This window comes from Eumetopias jubatus, unplaced genomic scaffold (genome assembly GCF_037043125.1).
Source record: "Eumetopias jubatus isolate StellerSeaLion01/CBP00866 unplaced genomic scaffold, mEumJub1_p1.0 scaffold_9, whole genome shotgun sequence".
In the NCBI taxonomy this organism is placed as follows: Eukaryota; Metazoa; Chordata; class Mammalia; order Carnivora; family Otariidae; genus Eumetopias; species Eumetopias jubatus.
In genome coordinates this window covers 12235570-12247616 of record NW_028274815.1, presented here as the reverse complement: position 1 = coordinate 12247616, position 12047 = coordinate 12235570, and the positions used below count along the sequence as shown (strand labels likewise).

The following is a 12047-nucleotide window of genomic DNA, read 5'->3' as shown; positions in this document are numbered from 1 at the left end:
GCACAGAGACTCGTGGGGGAAATAGTCCTGTAAACAACATAAAGTGATGTGATAAATGCTGTGGAAGAGTTTTGTACAGGATATTTGGGCACAGAGAGAAGAGCAGTCAGTTTTGAAGAGTGCCAAGGAAGGAGGAGGGAACCATTTGTTACCTCAGGTGGTTGTTACAAAAGCGAACCCTTTGAGGAGTACTGAAGAAGAACATTCTAGGTAGAGGCAGCAGTGTGGATGACAGACTCTTAAGTATGCATGGTTTGCTTGTTTGCCAGGTGGCTGTGTTGTTGGTGGCTTATTAGCTGTGTGCTGCAGGAAGTGGTGGGAGGCGACCCTGGAAGGCTGTGATGGGGCCCTTTGTAAGGGCCTTGCAGGATGTGATCTGTTGCTCTTTTTAGAAAGATCTCTTTGGACAGTATTGAGGAAGGTTTGGGGGAAAAACTGAAGGGAGGAGACCAGTTAGGAGGCCGGTGAGAAAGGCTCAGCAAGAGATGGTGAAGCCTGAATGGGGTATTCTGTTAGCCGGGGAAGAGAGAGAAGCCCATGACTCTGAGAAACCTTCTGAGGCAGTCCTGAGGCTCAATCCAAACGTGGACTGAGAGGCAGTGTGTGGTAGTGAGCTGCTCAGTGTTTGGGAATGCAAGACACAGAGGTTCTGGGTTTTCTTTGCTCTTGACTCTGATGTCACCTTGTCAGTCCCCTAATCATTTGGAATTCCTGCTGGTAAAAGGAGGGCACTGGTTCTACCGGTCTCTTCAGTTCTGGGATTCTAATGAGGGGACATTGAAGCGAGCAAAACCGCAAACACCTTGAACAAATCTGAGTTTAGAGTTTCACAGTCCTTTTTTTTGCAGTTGATAGCCTTTCTCTTCATTACTGTACTGAAAAATTCAGAGCAGAAGAAAGGTGTTGGATTATTAAGGTTGATTATTAAAATACTATAATTGTGGGACTGATTAGGGATAGTACTTGATTCACCTAATACATATGTTAATGTATGATATGTGTGTGTATATATATTTCTCCAATACTGTGTCTGTATAACCCTGCGTATTTCCTTGTTACCTATATTTGATGTATTTAAAAGATCTCAGTTGAAATTTTCATTTTTTTTGCTGTTAGAGGAGCTGAACTCATTGGATTGGAAATAATTTTATGCCCATTCTCTATGCTTTTGATCTGTCTTAATTTCATAACTATTTTGGAGGTGTACTATTCTGAGCCTTTGCCAGACCTGGCTCTGCTCAGCATTCAGTAGACCACTGGTGTCAGTAGTCTTTGCTTCTTAAGTAAGTGGGGCAGAGTTTGCTGTGGTTTATATTTCGCACTCTTACTTGGAGTGGCTTTCTGGAAAGTGTTCTTTTCTGTTGAACTGAAGCATTAGAAATCCTTGGGAGAGGATGTAACATAGTTGAATAATTAGTTTAGTTGCAGTAACTGTAAATGTTAACTATCTGTATGACATATTGTTAAAAGCACTTCTTTTCTTTTCATTCTAGTTCCAAAAGACCCAAAACCCCAGTGGAGACGTGTAGCATGGAGTTATGATTGTACCCTGCTGGCCTATGCTGAAAGTACAGGAACCGTGAGGGTGTTTGATCTCATGGGAAGTGAACTTTTTGTTATTACCCCGGTACGTGCATAACCTTAAACTGATTACATAAAAGGCATTCAAAAAAATATGTGAAAGTACTTGAGTGACCGAATGTGAGGAGAGGGGAAATAGACCTATAAGTCTGAATAAGTTGTGATCTTAAGATGTTCAGAATCTAGTAGATACCTGTATGTGAAATATTTTTTCTTTGTATTTTGTAATGCAGTATTCAGCGGTAATCCACCGTTATGGAAACATGGTGGTAAGTAAATACTAAACAGAGGTACAGAAAAATGTTAGAAAGTTCCATTGAGGGAAAGTAGTCACTGGACTGTCACAATAGGAACAGCTTTCTGAGGAGTTGGAATTCATTACCCTAAAGGGGATAGAAATTGAAAGAGAGAGTGGAGAAAAAATTAATGGTGGTAATAACTTGTATTTGTATAGTGCTTTATACTTAATTAATGGGTTTGATGTATATTCTTAGTTAATATTCACAACAACCCTTTGAATAGATTGGCCAGATATTGTCCACATTTTACAGTTTAGAAAACTAAAATTGAGAGGCAGTTGAATGACTTTTCCCATGGCAATCCAGTTAATAAGTGTTTCTTTCAGGAATTCAGTGCTTTTTTAAATTTTTTTTTTTAGGTTTTTTTTTTTTAAGATTTTATTTATTTATTTGAGAGAGAGAATGAGAGAGAGAAAGAGAGAAAACAGGAGGGGGGGAAGGTCAGAGGGAGAAGCAGACTCCCTGCTGAGCAGGGAGCCCGATGCAGAACTCGATCCTGGGACTCCAGGATCATGACCTGAGCGAAGGCAGTCGCTTAACCAGCTGAGCCACCCAGGCGCCCAGGAATCCAGTGCTTTTTACTTTGTATCCTTCTTCCTTGAATGAACAAGATACAGAGGCAGGTAGAAAAACAGTGCTAACTCTTGCTGCATTTTAGGATCAGCTGGGAAGCTTTGTAAAGAAAAGAAAAACAGCAGAAAAATTACTTGATTGTCTAGGTTCAACCCATAGAAATTCTGATTTAATTGATTGGAGTGGGCTCTGGGCAATAGTATTGTTTACAAGTTTTCCAACTGATTTTTAATGAGAAGCTAGGGATAAGAACCTGTGATATGGAGAATAATTTTTGTTCAGAAATAATGACTGGAGAAACTTGAAAAAAATGTGTTAGCTTCATATTATGGAAGTCCAGGGGAACCAAACTAACAAGTTTGGATGACTGTTTTCTAGACTAGCACTGTCTGATAGAAAAGTAATGTGAATTATATATAGGATCACATTGTAATTTTAAATTTTCTAGTAGTTGCATTAAGAGTCAAACAGGTGAAATTTATTATATAATCTAGTATATCATAAATATTATTTCAATATGTAATCAATGTAAAGATTATTAATGAGATATTCTACTTTCTTTGGTACCAACTCTTTGAAATGTCATGTTTATTTTTATATTTAGAGTCTGTCTCAGTTAGGACTAGCCATATATCAAGTGTTCAGTAGCCGCATGTGGCCACAGTATTTATTTTGTGGTTCTAGATAGTGAGGTCTGGGGCGCCTGGGTGGCTCAGTTGGTTAAGCGACTGCCTTCGGCTCAGGTCATGATCCTGGAGTCCCGGGATCGAGTCCCGCATCGGGCTCCCCGCTCAGCGGGGAGTCTGCTTCTCCCTCTGACCTTCCTCTCTCTCATGCTCTCTACCATTCTCTCTCTCTCTCTCTCTCAATAAATAAATAAATAAATAAATCTTAGATAGTGAGGTCTGGTCATTCAGTGTGATAAACTTTATTATGTGTGCTTCCCAAGGTGCACATGCCTTCAGATCCTTAGCAACATAGCCTGATATTTAGTTCATGGGAAAAGGTTGCCATTGAGTGAATGTTTTAAGTGTCTTTTCCTTTTAGTTGCTGATGGGGCAAATGGGAAGTAATTGAAGGTTTTTTTTTTTTTTAAGATTTATTTATTTGAGAGAGAGAGAGAGCACATGCATGCAAGCGTGGGGGTGCTGTAGGGGGAGGGGCAGGGGGTGAGAGAAACACAAGCAGACCCTGCGCTGAGTGCAGAACCTGACTTGGGGCTTCTCGGTCTCATGACCCTGAGATCAGACCTGAGCTGAAACCAAGAGTCAAATACTCAACCAACTGTGCCACCCAGGTGCCCCGAGGCTTTTTTTTTTTAAAGCATTGGTTACTCCTGGCAATGAAAGTCAACATTTGGGAGCTTATATCTGAGCTCTGTATCTTAGAATTCTTTGAGGCTGAATGGTGGCATCCCCCCCCCCCCCCGCCCATACACACACACAACAGAAGTACAGTCTCAACAGAAATTCACGTATCTAGGTGAATTTCTCTTCCAAAGAGGGTTGTGTGGTTGTAGCCTGTGTTGGGAGAGCAGGTCTAAAGTTGGGTGTCTGGTTCTAGGCACTCTGATTTGCATGATTCTTCAGTATACAGAGCAGTTCTCGGACTGTCTTAATGTGTACCTGGCAAGGCCAGTGCCTGGGATGTCTTCCAACTATACATGTGTTAACTTCTATCTGATATCTTTTCAGTGTCTTGATTTACCTCTCTTCCATAGGCATCCAGTTTAGCCGGTGATTTGAGCTATGCCATTGCTGGGTTGATATTTTTAGAATATAAAGCCAGTGCACAGTGGTCTGCAGAACTCCTGGTCATCAATTACCGAGGAGAACTGAAAAGTTACCTTGTAAGGTAAAAATATATTTTATTTGGGAACTCCTATTTGAAATAATGTTTTTCTCTGGCTTAGTGTCAGATTTTGTTTTGTTTGTTCTTTCAGCATATTATTGTGACAAATTGCAAATATAACAAGAAGGTTGAAACCATTTTATAGTGAATACTCCTATACTGTCACTTAAATTCTATGATTAGCATTTTACTATACTTGCTATTTCACATTTCTGTCCATCCCTCCATCTAGCCATTAATCAATGTTATTTTTTAATGAATTTCAGAGTTAGTACTTATGTACTTTAGTGTGCATGTCATTAATTAAGGTTTAAAATTTGCTTACAGTTTTCTCTTTTGAAATAATATTTGCATTCAATGAAATGTACAGATCTTAAGTGTACCAGCCAGTGAATTATGACAAATGCATACACTGTGCAATTCAAACCCCTATCAAGACACAGCACATTACCATCATGCTAGAAAGTTCCCTCATGCTCCTTCCTAGTAAATCTGTCTACACCTACCCCTCAGCTTATCCATTCTAGGTAAGTTTTGCCTGTTCTGGTAATTCACAGTAATGGACTCATAGTATGCACTCTCCTGTCTAAGGCTTCCTTCACTTAGCATATTTTGAGATTTGTGTTTTTTCATGTATCAGTAGTTTATTCCATCTTATTATAGTAATTATTTCACTGTATGAATATTTCATGTATCTTAGAGTTGTTACAACAAAGTACCATAAATGGGGTGCCTTATCAACAACAGAAATTTACTGCTGACACTTCCCGAGGGTGCCAGTCTGTGTTCTGGGTGCCAGCATGGTTGGGTTCTGGTGAGAACCTTCTTTTGGTTTGAAGACTGCTGACTTGTCTTTGTATCCTCACATGGTGGAAATAGAGCTAGGTAGCTCTCTGACCTCCTCTTATAAGGGCAGTAATTCCTTTCGTGAGGGCTTCATCCTCATGACCTAATAATTACTTCCCCAAAACCCCACCTCCAAATACCATTGCACTGGCATTAAAGTTTTAACATAGGAATTTTGTGGGGGACACAGACCTTCAATCCATAGTGGGGTCCCAAGCATTCAGACCATAACGTTCATGATTTCTTGATTCGTTCTTCTTTTGATGGACTTCTGATTTCCAGTTTTGGGCTACTGTGAATAAAGCTGTTATGACCATGCTTTACAAGTATTTATGGATATGTATTTTCATTTCTCTTGGGTCACTTCTTTGAGTGGAACTGCTGAATCATAGGGTAGATACTTCCAGACATTTTTCCAGAGTTTTTATATCATTCATATTCCCACTAATTACGAATCAGAGTTCTGGTTGTTTTGTATCCTCAGCTGTGTTTGGTGCTTTTAAATCATAGACATTGTAGTGGGTATTTTTTGGTCTCTCACTGGGCCTTACTGGTAATTTTTTCTTCTTAAATGTAGTGTTGGAACAAATCAGAGCTATCAAGAGAGTCACTGTTTCAGCTTCAGTAGTCATTATCCTCATGGAATCAACACAGCTATTTACCATCCTGGTCACAGGTAAGCATCTCCTTTTTGGTGGAGTATGAGGTGGATGGAGAGGTCTTGGCACAGTTTCAGAGAGAAGAAAATGTCTACTCTGCTTATTTTGGCTTCTTCATTTCCCCCTCTTGTGCATAGTTGTCTTCAGTATCTGTGATGTGGTTGTAGTGCTCTTCGGAGCATTTCTGTTCGTCCAGCTGACTGAGCTCTGAGCCGTATGGGGCAATGGGCAAGCTTCCCTGAGGAAGTTTTTCTTTTCTCTTCACTTTCTTAATCTTATTTTTCTCATCTGTGAAATGAGTATGTAGCTAACTCCTAGCGCCGTGACATGTTGCGAGAACTCACAAAAGGCTGCATCTGAAGTGCCCTTGCACAGGACGGCCCCGCCCGCATCCCTGCCCTCCTCCCCTTCACTGCAGGTTGGGGCTCCTTCGATGGTGGCACAGCTGACTCCTGCAGTTGTCGCCCATTCTTCATGGAGGTCATTTCTCCACGTATTTGCCACCTACATTGAGGGTTAGTTGAAAATTGGGCATTTTCTACTTACCGTGATTTCTCGCCTTTCATTTTGTTGTTTGAGAGTGAAATTTACATTAATTTTATAAGTTAGCCAAGCTAACTTTGTGGTTCTCTAAATGGGGAGACCATCAAGTTGTAAATCAGACAAACCTAGCTTAAGTTCTGAATTTTGAGACTTATGACTCTGTGTCTGTTGTAAGTCCGTAAACTCACTGATCCTCTATGTACTTGCATACCTTTTTCATCAAAAAGACTTAATTTTTGTATTCTATTCAGTCATAGGTCTGTCCTTTTTGTTCAGAATTTTATGATTATGAAATTTTCACACTGCAAAGGAACCCACACCCACCAGCGTCCCTTTGCGCTCTTCCCTGACCCTTCCCTACTAGAGATAACCACTGCCCTGAATTTTGTGCTTAGCATTCTTTTGCTTTCCTTTTAGTTTTACCACCTACTCATATTTAGTTTTGCTGTTTGGCTTTATGTAAATGGAATCATGGGAAACACACAAGTCTTGCTTTGAGGCTTGCTTTTTGATGCATGTTTTTCTAGTTCATTCATTTTTAACTACCATTAGGAGATTTCATTTTATGAATATATCACAGCATGTTTATTCGTTCTCCTGTAGATGAAAATTTGGTTTGTTTCCAGTTTTTGTTTTTTTTTGGTTATTAAAAAAAAAAAGTACTGTGGCCAAAATGATTATGTATTCCTCTGACACATATGTGTAAGAGTTTCTGTAGGATATATAAGTAGAAGTGGAATTGCTGAATTATTGAGTTTGTACATCTACAACTTTACTAGGTAATGCAAATGCTTTTCAGAATGGTTCTGCCAGTGCACAGTTCCATCAGCAGTGCATGAAAGTTTCTGTGGCTTCTTATTAGTGCTCTTGATATCAGACATTTAAATATTTGCTGATCTGGTTAGATATAAAAGACTATCTCATTGTGGTTTTAACTTTTATTTCCCTGATTACTGATGAGGTTGGACAGCTTTTTATGTTATTGGCCATTCATCTTTTGTCATCTATGAAATGCTTTTTTTAGATATAATTTCTTAATTTTTATGGGGTATTTGGTTTTGACTTCTTTATGTGATCTGGATGTTAATTCTGGATTATGTGCCTATTGAGTATTTTCTTCCAACATGTGACTTTTTTTTTTTAAATTTACCTTTTTTGAGTTATGTCTGTGTGTAGTTTCAACTGTTAAGTAATCTTAAAAACTGACCTTTTCACCTAATTTCTTTCCAAAGATAACTACTTTGAGATATTTTGTTTGATACCGTCGGTTGTTTTCACACATAAAAATAAAATCCTGTGTTGTGACTTCTTGATTTTTCTGTTTTACACATTACCTATTAATGTCTCTTTATGGAATATGAGTATCTAGTTTTCTTACTCTGTCCTTCTCACATACACAAACCTAGCCTTCTCTTGTTCAATTTTGATTTTGTAGGGTAAATATTATTATGGTTATGTAGATGCTATTCACAGATGAGACAAGAACCTTCTGTAGTATTGTGTGGTTGCCTTTTCATTCTTATTTATTTATTCATTCATTCATTCAATAAACATTCATTTCCTGCTCTGTGCCATGTGCTGTTCCAGATGCTTGGTAGATACCTAATGGAACTTACTTCTAGAAGGGGTGACAGACAACAAACAATGAACATAGAGTATTTGAGGAACTGATAAGTGCTGTGTGGGGAAAAAATGAACAGAGGATGGAGGACAGTGGCAGGGTGGGGAGTAGGGTATGGGTTGTAATTTTAAGTAGGGTAGACAGGTTACCCTCACTGAGAAAGTGACATTTGCGGCAGACCTGCAAGAGGTGTGGGTATTCGTTATTTGGATATCTGGGGGAAGGAGTAGCCAAAGTGAAATGAGTTGGGAGCCTACTGGCTGGCCATTTTCTAGAAACCACAAGGAGGCCAGTTTGGCTGAAGCTGACTGAGTAGAGTAATATATTGATGTCAAAGAGATAAAGCCAGTGCTAAATCATGGAGGGGCTTTGTATGCTGGAGTAAGGCCTGTCTGGTAACTTCTTACCTGTATATGTACTTGTAGTTAATTTTTTTTTTTTTTTAGTTTGCAAAGTTTTTAAATACATTCATTATAGATTTAACAATAAACTCACTCCTGTTAGTGTAGATCCCTCTGTAGTATACCATATGCATTAGATATTCTGTAGGTTTTGTCTTCTTGAAGTCTTTCTCAGAACTTTCTGACCTGCTCTGATGTGGGTTTGCATCTGCCACATAGCTGTTTCCTTAAGAATGTCTGTAAGTTTCACTTCATCATCCTGAGGATTGCTTTTATATTTTTTGTTGCATCACCTGTTTCCTGGATCCTATTTTTTTTTTTTCTTTTTTGGTTTATTTTGCTGTTTTGGTGAACTTCTGTAATTCCCTGAGGAAGAGTACATGGGAAATATATAGTTTTTGAGGCCTTGCCTGTCTAAAAATGGCATTTATTCTATATCTTCATGCCTAAATGGTAATTTGGCCGAATAGAATTGTAGGCTGGAAATAATTTTCCTTTTAGAATTTTGAAGATATTGCTCCATTGTCGTCTAGCTTCTCGTGCTGCCCTTGAGAATTCTCATGCATTTTTTTTCCCCTCTATTTTTTTGTCTTCCTTCTCTCTGGAAACTCAGATTCTTTCTTATTTTCCCACAGTGTTCCAAAAATTGGTCGTGTTATGTCTTGGAGTAGTTTTTTATTTCCACACTGTTGGCCCTTCAGTTTGAATACTCACTTTTGGAAAGATTTATTGAATTATTTCTTTGATTGTTCTTCCCCTCTGTTTTCTCTTTTCTGTCTGGAATGTCTGTTCTCTATATGTTAGTCTCACTGGGCTCACTTTTATTCTTTTTTTTTTTTAAGATTTTGAGAGAACGAGAGAAAGAGAGAGAGAGAGCATGAGAAGGGGGAGGGTCAGAGGGAGAAGCAGACTCCGTGCTGAGCGGCAGGGAGCCCGATGCGGGACTCGATCCCGGGACTCCAGGATCATGACCTGAGCCGAAGGCAGTCGCTTAACCAACTGAGCCACCCAGGCGCCTGGACTTACCTTTATTCTTATTCTCTTTTTTCCCCTCTTTGTGTTTGTTGAAAAAGAGAAGTAAAAGGTTATTTTAATTCCTTCTATATAAATGTATATATTTACCAGAGAAAGTTTGAAGCACTTTTGAGATCTATTGTAAATATAATGAATTAATGATACATAAGATTTCCAAATGAGTATTCAGTGAGCTGCTAGTTGTTTTGAGGATTAGATATTTAGTAGGTACTCAGGATATGATAGTAGTGGATAAACATAATACTATTAATTTCTTCCTTTTGATTTTTATGGCTTCTGCCATGAAGAGTCAGTTTGCTATATCATCCTTAAGAAATTTGAAAATTGGGGCACCTGGTGGCTCAGTCGGTTAAGCGTCTGCCTTTAGCTAGGGTCATGATCTCCAGGTCCTGGGATTGAGCCTTCCACTGGGGCTTCCTGCTTATCAGGGAGTCTGCTTCTCACTCTCTCCCTCTGCCTCTCCCCACTACTTGTTTTCTCTCTTTCAAATAAATAAAATCTTAAAAAAAAAAATTGAAAATCAGTTGCAAGCCTAGTTAATTAAAAAATTTAAAAAATTGTTTATTGTATTTTGCATATTATTTTCCAATCTGAAATAATAGATCTTTGTTTTATTTTGGATACAGTTAAGTGATCACATGCACAGTTAGAGGTCTTTACATTTCATAAAATTGAATGTAATTGTATATGCTGCAAATTACTGCCATTTTCTTAAAACATTTCATTATAAAATAAACATGTTACAAGAATAAGAAAATTGTGTTGTTTCTATTTTATTCTTTCAACTTCTTACATGAAATGTGGCCTCTTAATGTTTGTTTTTATAGCTCAGATACCGTGTTTTCCTGGCATAGCTTCACATTAAGGTTTGAACTTAAATTTTGCTGTTAGAAAGGGGGTAGCATGTGTTTTGCTTTCAACTGCTCCGTTTTCTGGGGTGAATTTTATCAGGTCTAGACAGTACCCATGACACTCTGCTTGCTGGTTTGATTTCTGTGAGGTTGACCTGTTTCTTTATTTGCATCTTCTTTGATACTGTGTTTTAGTATGTTTAAGCCAGGTTTTTCTCTTTGCTCTTTTAAGGCCTTTTTTGTTTGTTTGTTTGTTTTATTTAACTTGATTTTGTTGTTTTAAAGCCTAGGTATTAATACCTTTCTCGGTACATATATACTTTTTAGAATTTATATTGTACTTTACTTCCTTAGCACATATATACATTTATAAAAATTTAATCTGTTGTCCATTAAAAAGTATATTCTGTTAGAGGAATTGTCTGTATTACAAAGAGGTAGAAAGTCTGTTTTATCTTTGGCCTGCTTTCCATTACTCTTGTATTTATTGTGGCTTGCAGTGTGCGGCACACCCTTGGTAGGTGTTGTGGAAGATGTAAGGATGAAGGACAATCTTGACCTCAAGGCCTTATATTCTTGAATGGAAAATAATGTACACACATATATATGTGCATGTATATCTAATATATGTATTTCTAATGTCTGACATACATTTTCTCTGTTTAAAAGTGTGTACAAACAGGTGTGTTTATATTATGTGTGTGTGTACTTCTGGAATGCACACTAGAAATATGTAAGTGTCTTAAGAGGGTGCAGGTATGGTGATGTGGGGATCCAGATGAAGGAGATCTTCCTTCTTCGAAAGATCAGGGAAGTACGGCAGGCCTTGCACTTGCTTTGGAGAATGGCTGCAATCTGGGCATGATGGCTGTTCCAGGCAAAGTGATAGTGTGAACAGTGACGAGAGGAAGGAAGCCACAGTGTACTTTGGGGAAATTGCAAGTGGTGTAGTTTGGCTGACACTGTAGGGTGTATGTGGTGGGGGAAGAGACGTTGTGGTGGGAGATGGGGTCTTGGGAAGGCAAGTTGAGGTCAGATAATGGGGAGCTTGAGTGGCAGCTTGTTCTTTAGGGAACTCAAATTTTTGAGAAGAGAAAATAAGATCATCTATGCTTGGAGGAATGTTGATTCAGCTGGGAGAGACTAGAGGCTGGGTGACTCCTAGCCGATAGTGTCCTAGTTAAGGACACAGGCAACGAGACCCTATTTGTTTTCTTATATAGATTTGCTATTCTCAGTTTGTGTAACATTTTGGGCACTACTTAGGTAGACATCATACTTAATTTTTTTCTATTTTGGTGAATGGATCCTATATCTGCAGTTAGAGTGTCGGATATCTGAAGGCAGAGAATGTGTGATGTACGTTTTTCTAGAAGCCCTTGCCTCTAGTATAGGATTCTGTTTTGCTGATTGATAACTTTCCCTCAGTGGGTTTCTTGGATAAGTAATTTTAATTTCCTGAGTGGAAAAGAAAGATTAAGTTTCTTTTGATTTTTCTCTTCCTTTTTTCTTCTATTTTTGTATTCTTATTCATCTCTCCCATTTCTGTTTTATTTTTCTCATCCCTTTTAAAAGAAGTGTGTTTTATATCTTAATCCTTTCCTGTTTTGTTTGTTTTGCTTAGTTTATTTCATACGGACCACTCCACTGTCTTGATTTATTACAAACGTCAATATTTGATTTCTTTTTTCCTCACAGTATTTCAGGAGGGTATGTGGGGGGGTTCATTTGGCACCATAGGTTTGAAATTATCACTAACTAAATACTTATTACATGATAACAATTTG

The 12047-nt window shown here is 38.3% G+C and overlaps 1 protein-coding gene across 1 annotated transcript in view; it reads left to right on the top strand.

Annotated features, from left to right (window-relative positions):
* Positions 1 to 12047, top strand: part of NBAS (NBAS subunit of NRZ tethering complex) — a 351301-nt gene that overhangs the window by 20957 nt on the left and 318297 nt on the right. Inside the window, exons 7-9 of the mRNA XM_028099384.2 lie at positions 1494 to 1627; positions 4174 to 4307; positions 5728 to 5826. Of these exons, the coding sequence (XP_027955185.2) occupies positions 1494 to 1627; positions 4174 to 4307; positions 5728 to 5826 (367 nt within the window). The remainder of the gene's footprint in view (positions 1 to 1493; positions 1628 to 4173; positions 4308 to 5727; positions 5827 to 12047) is intronic.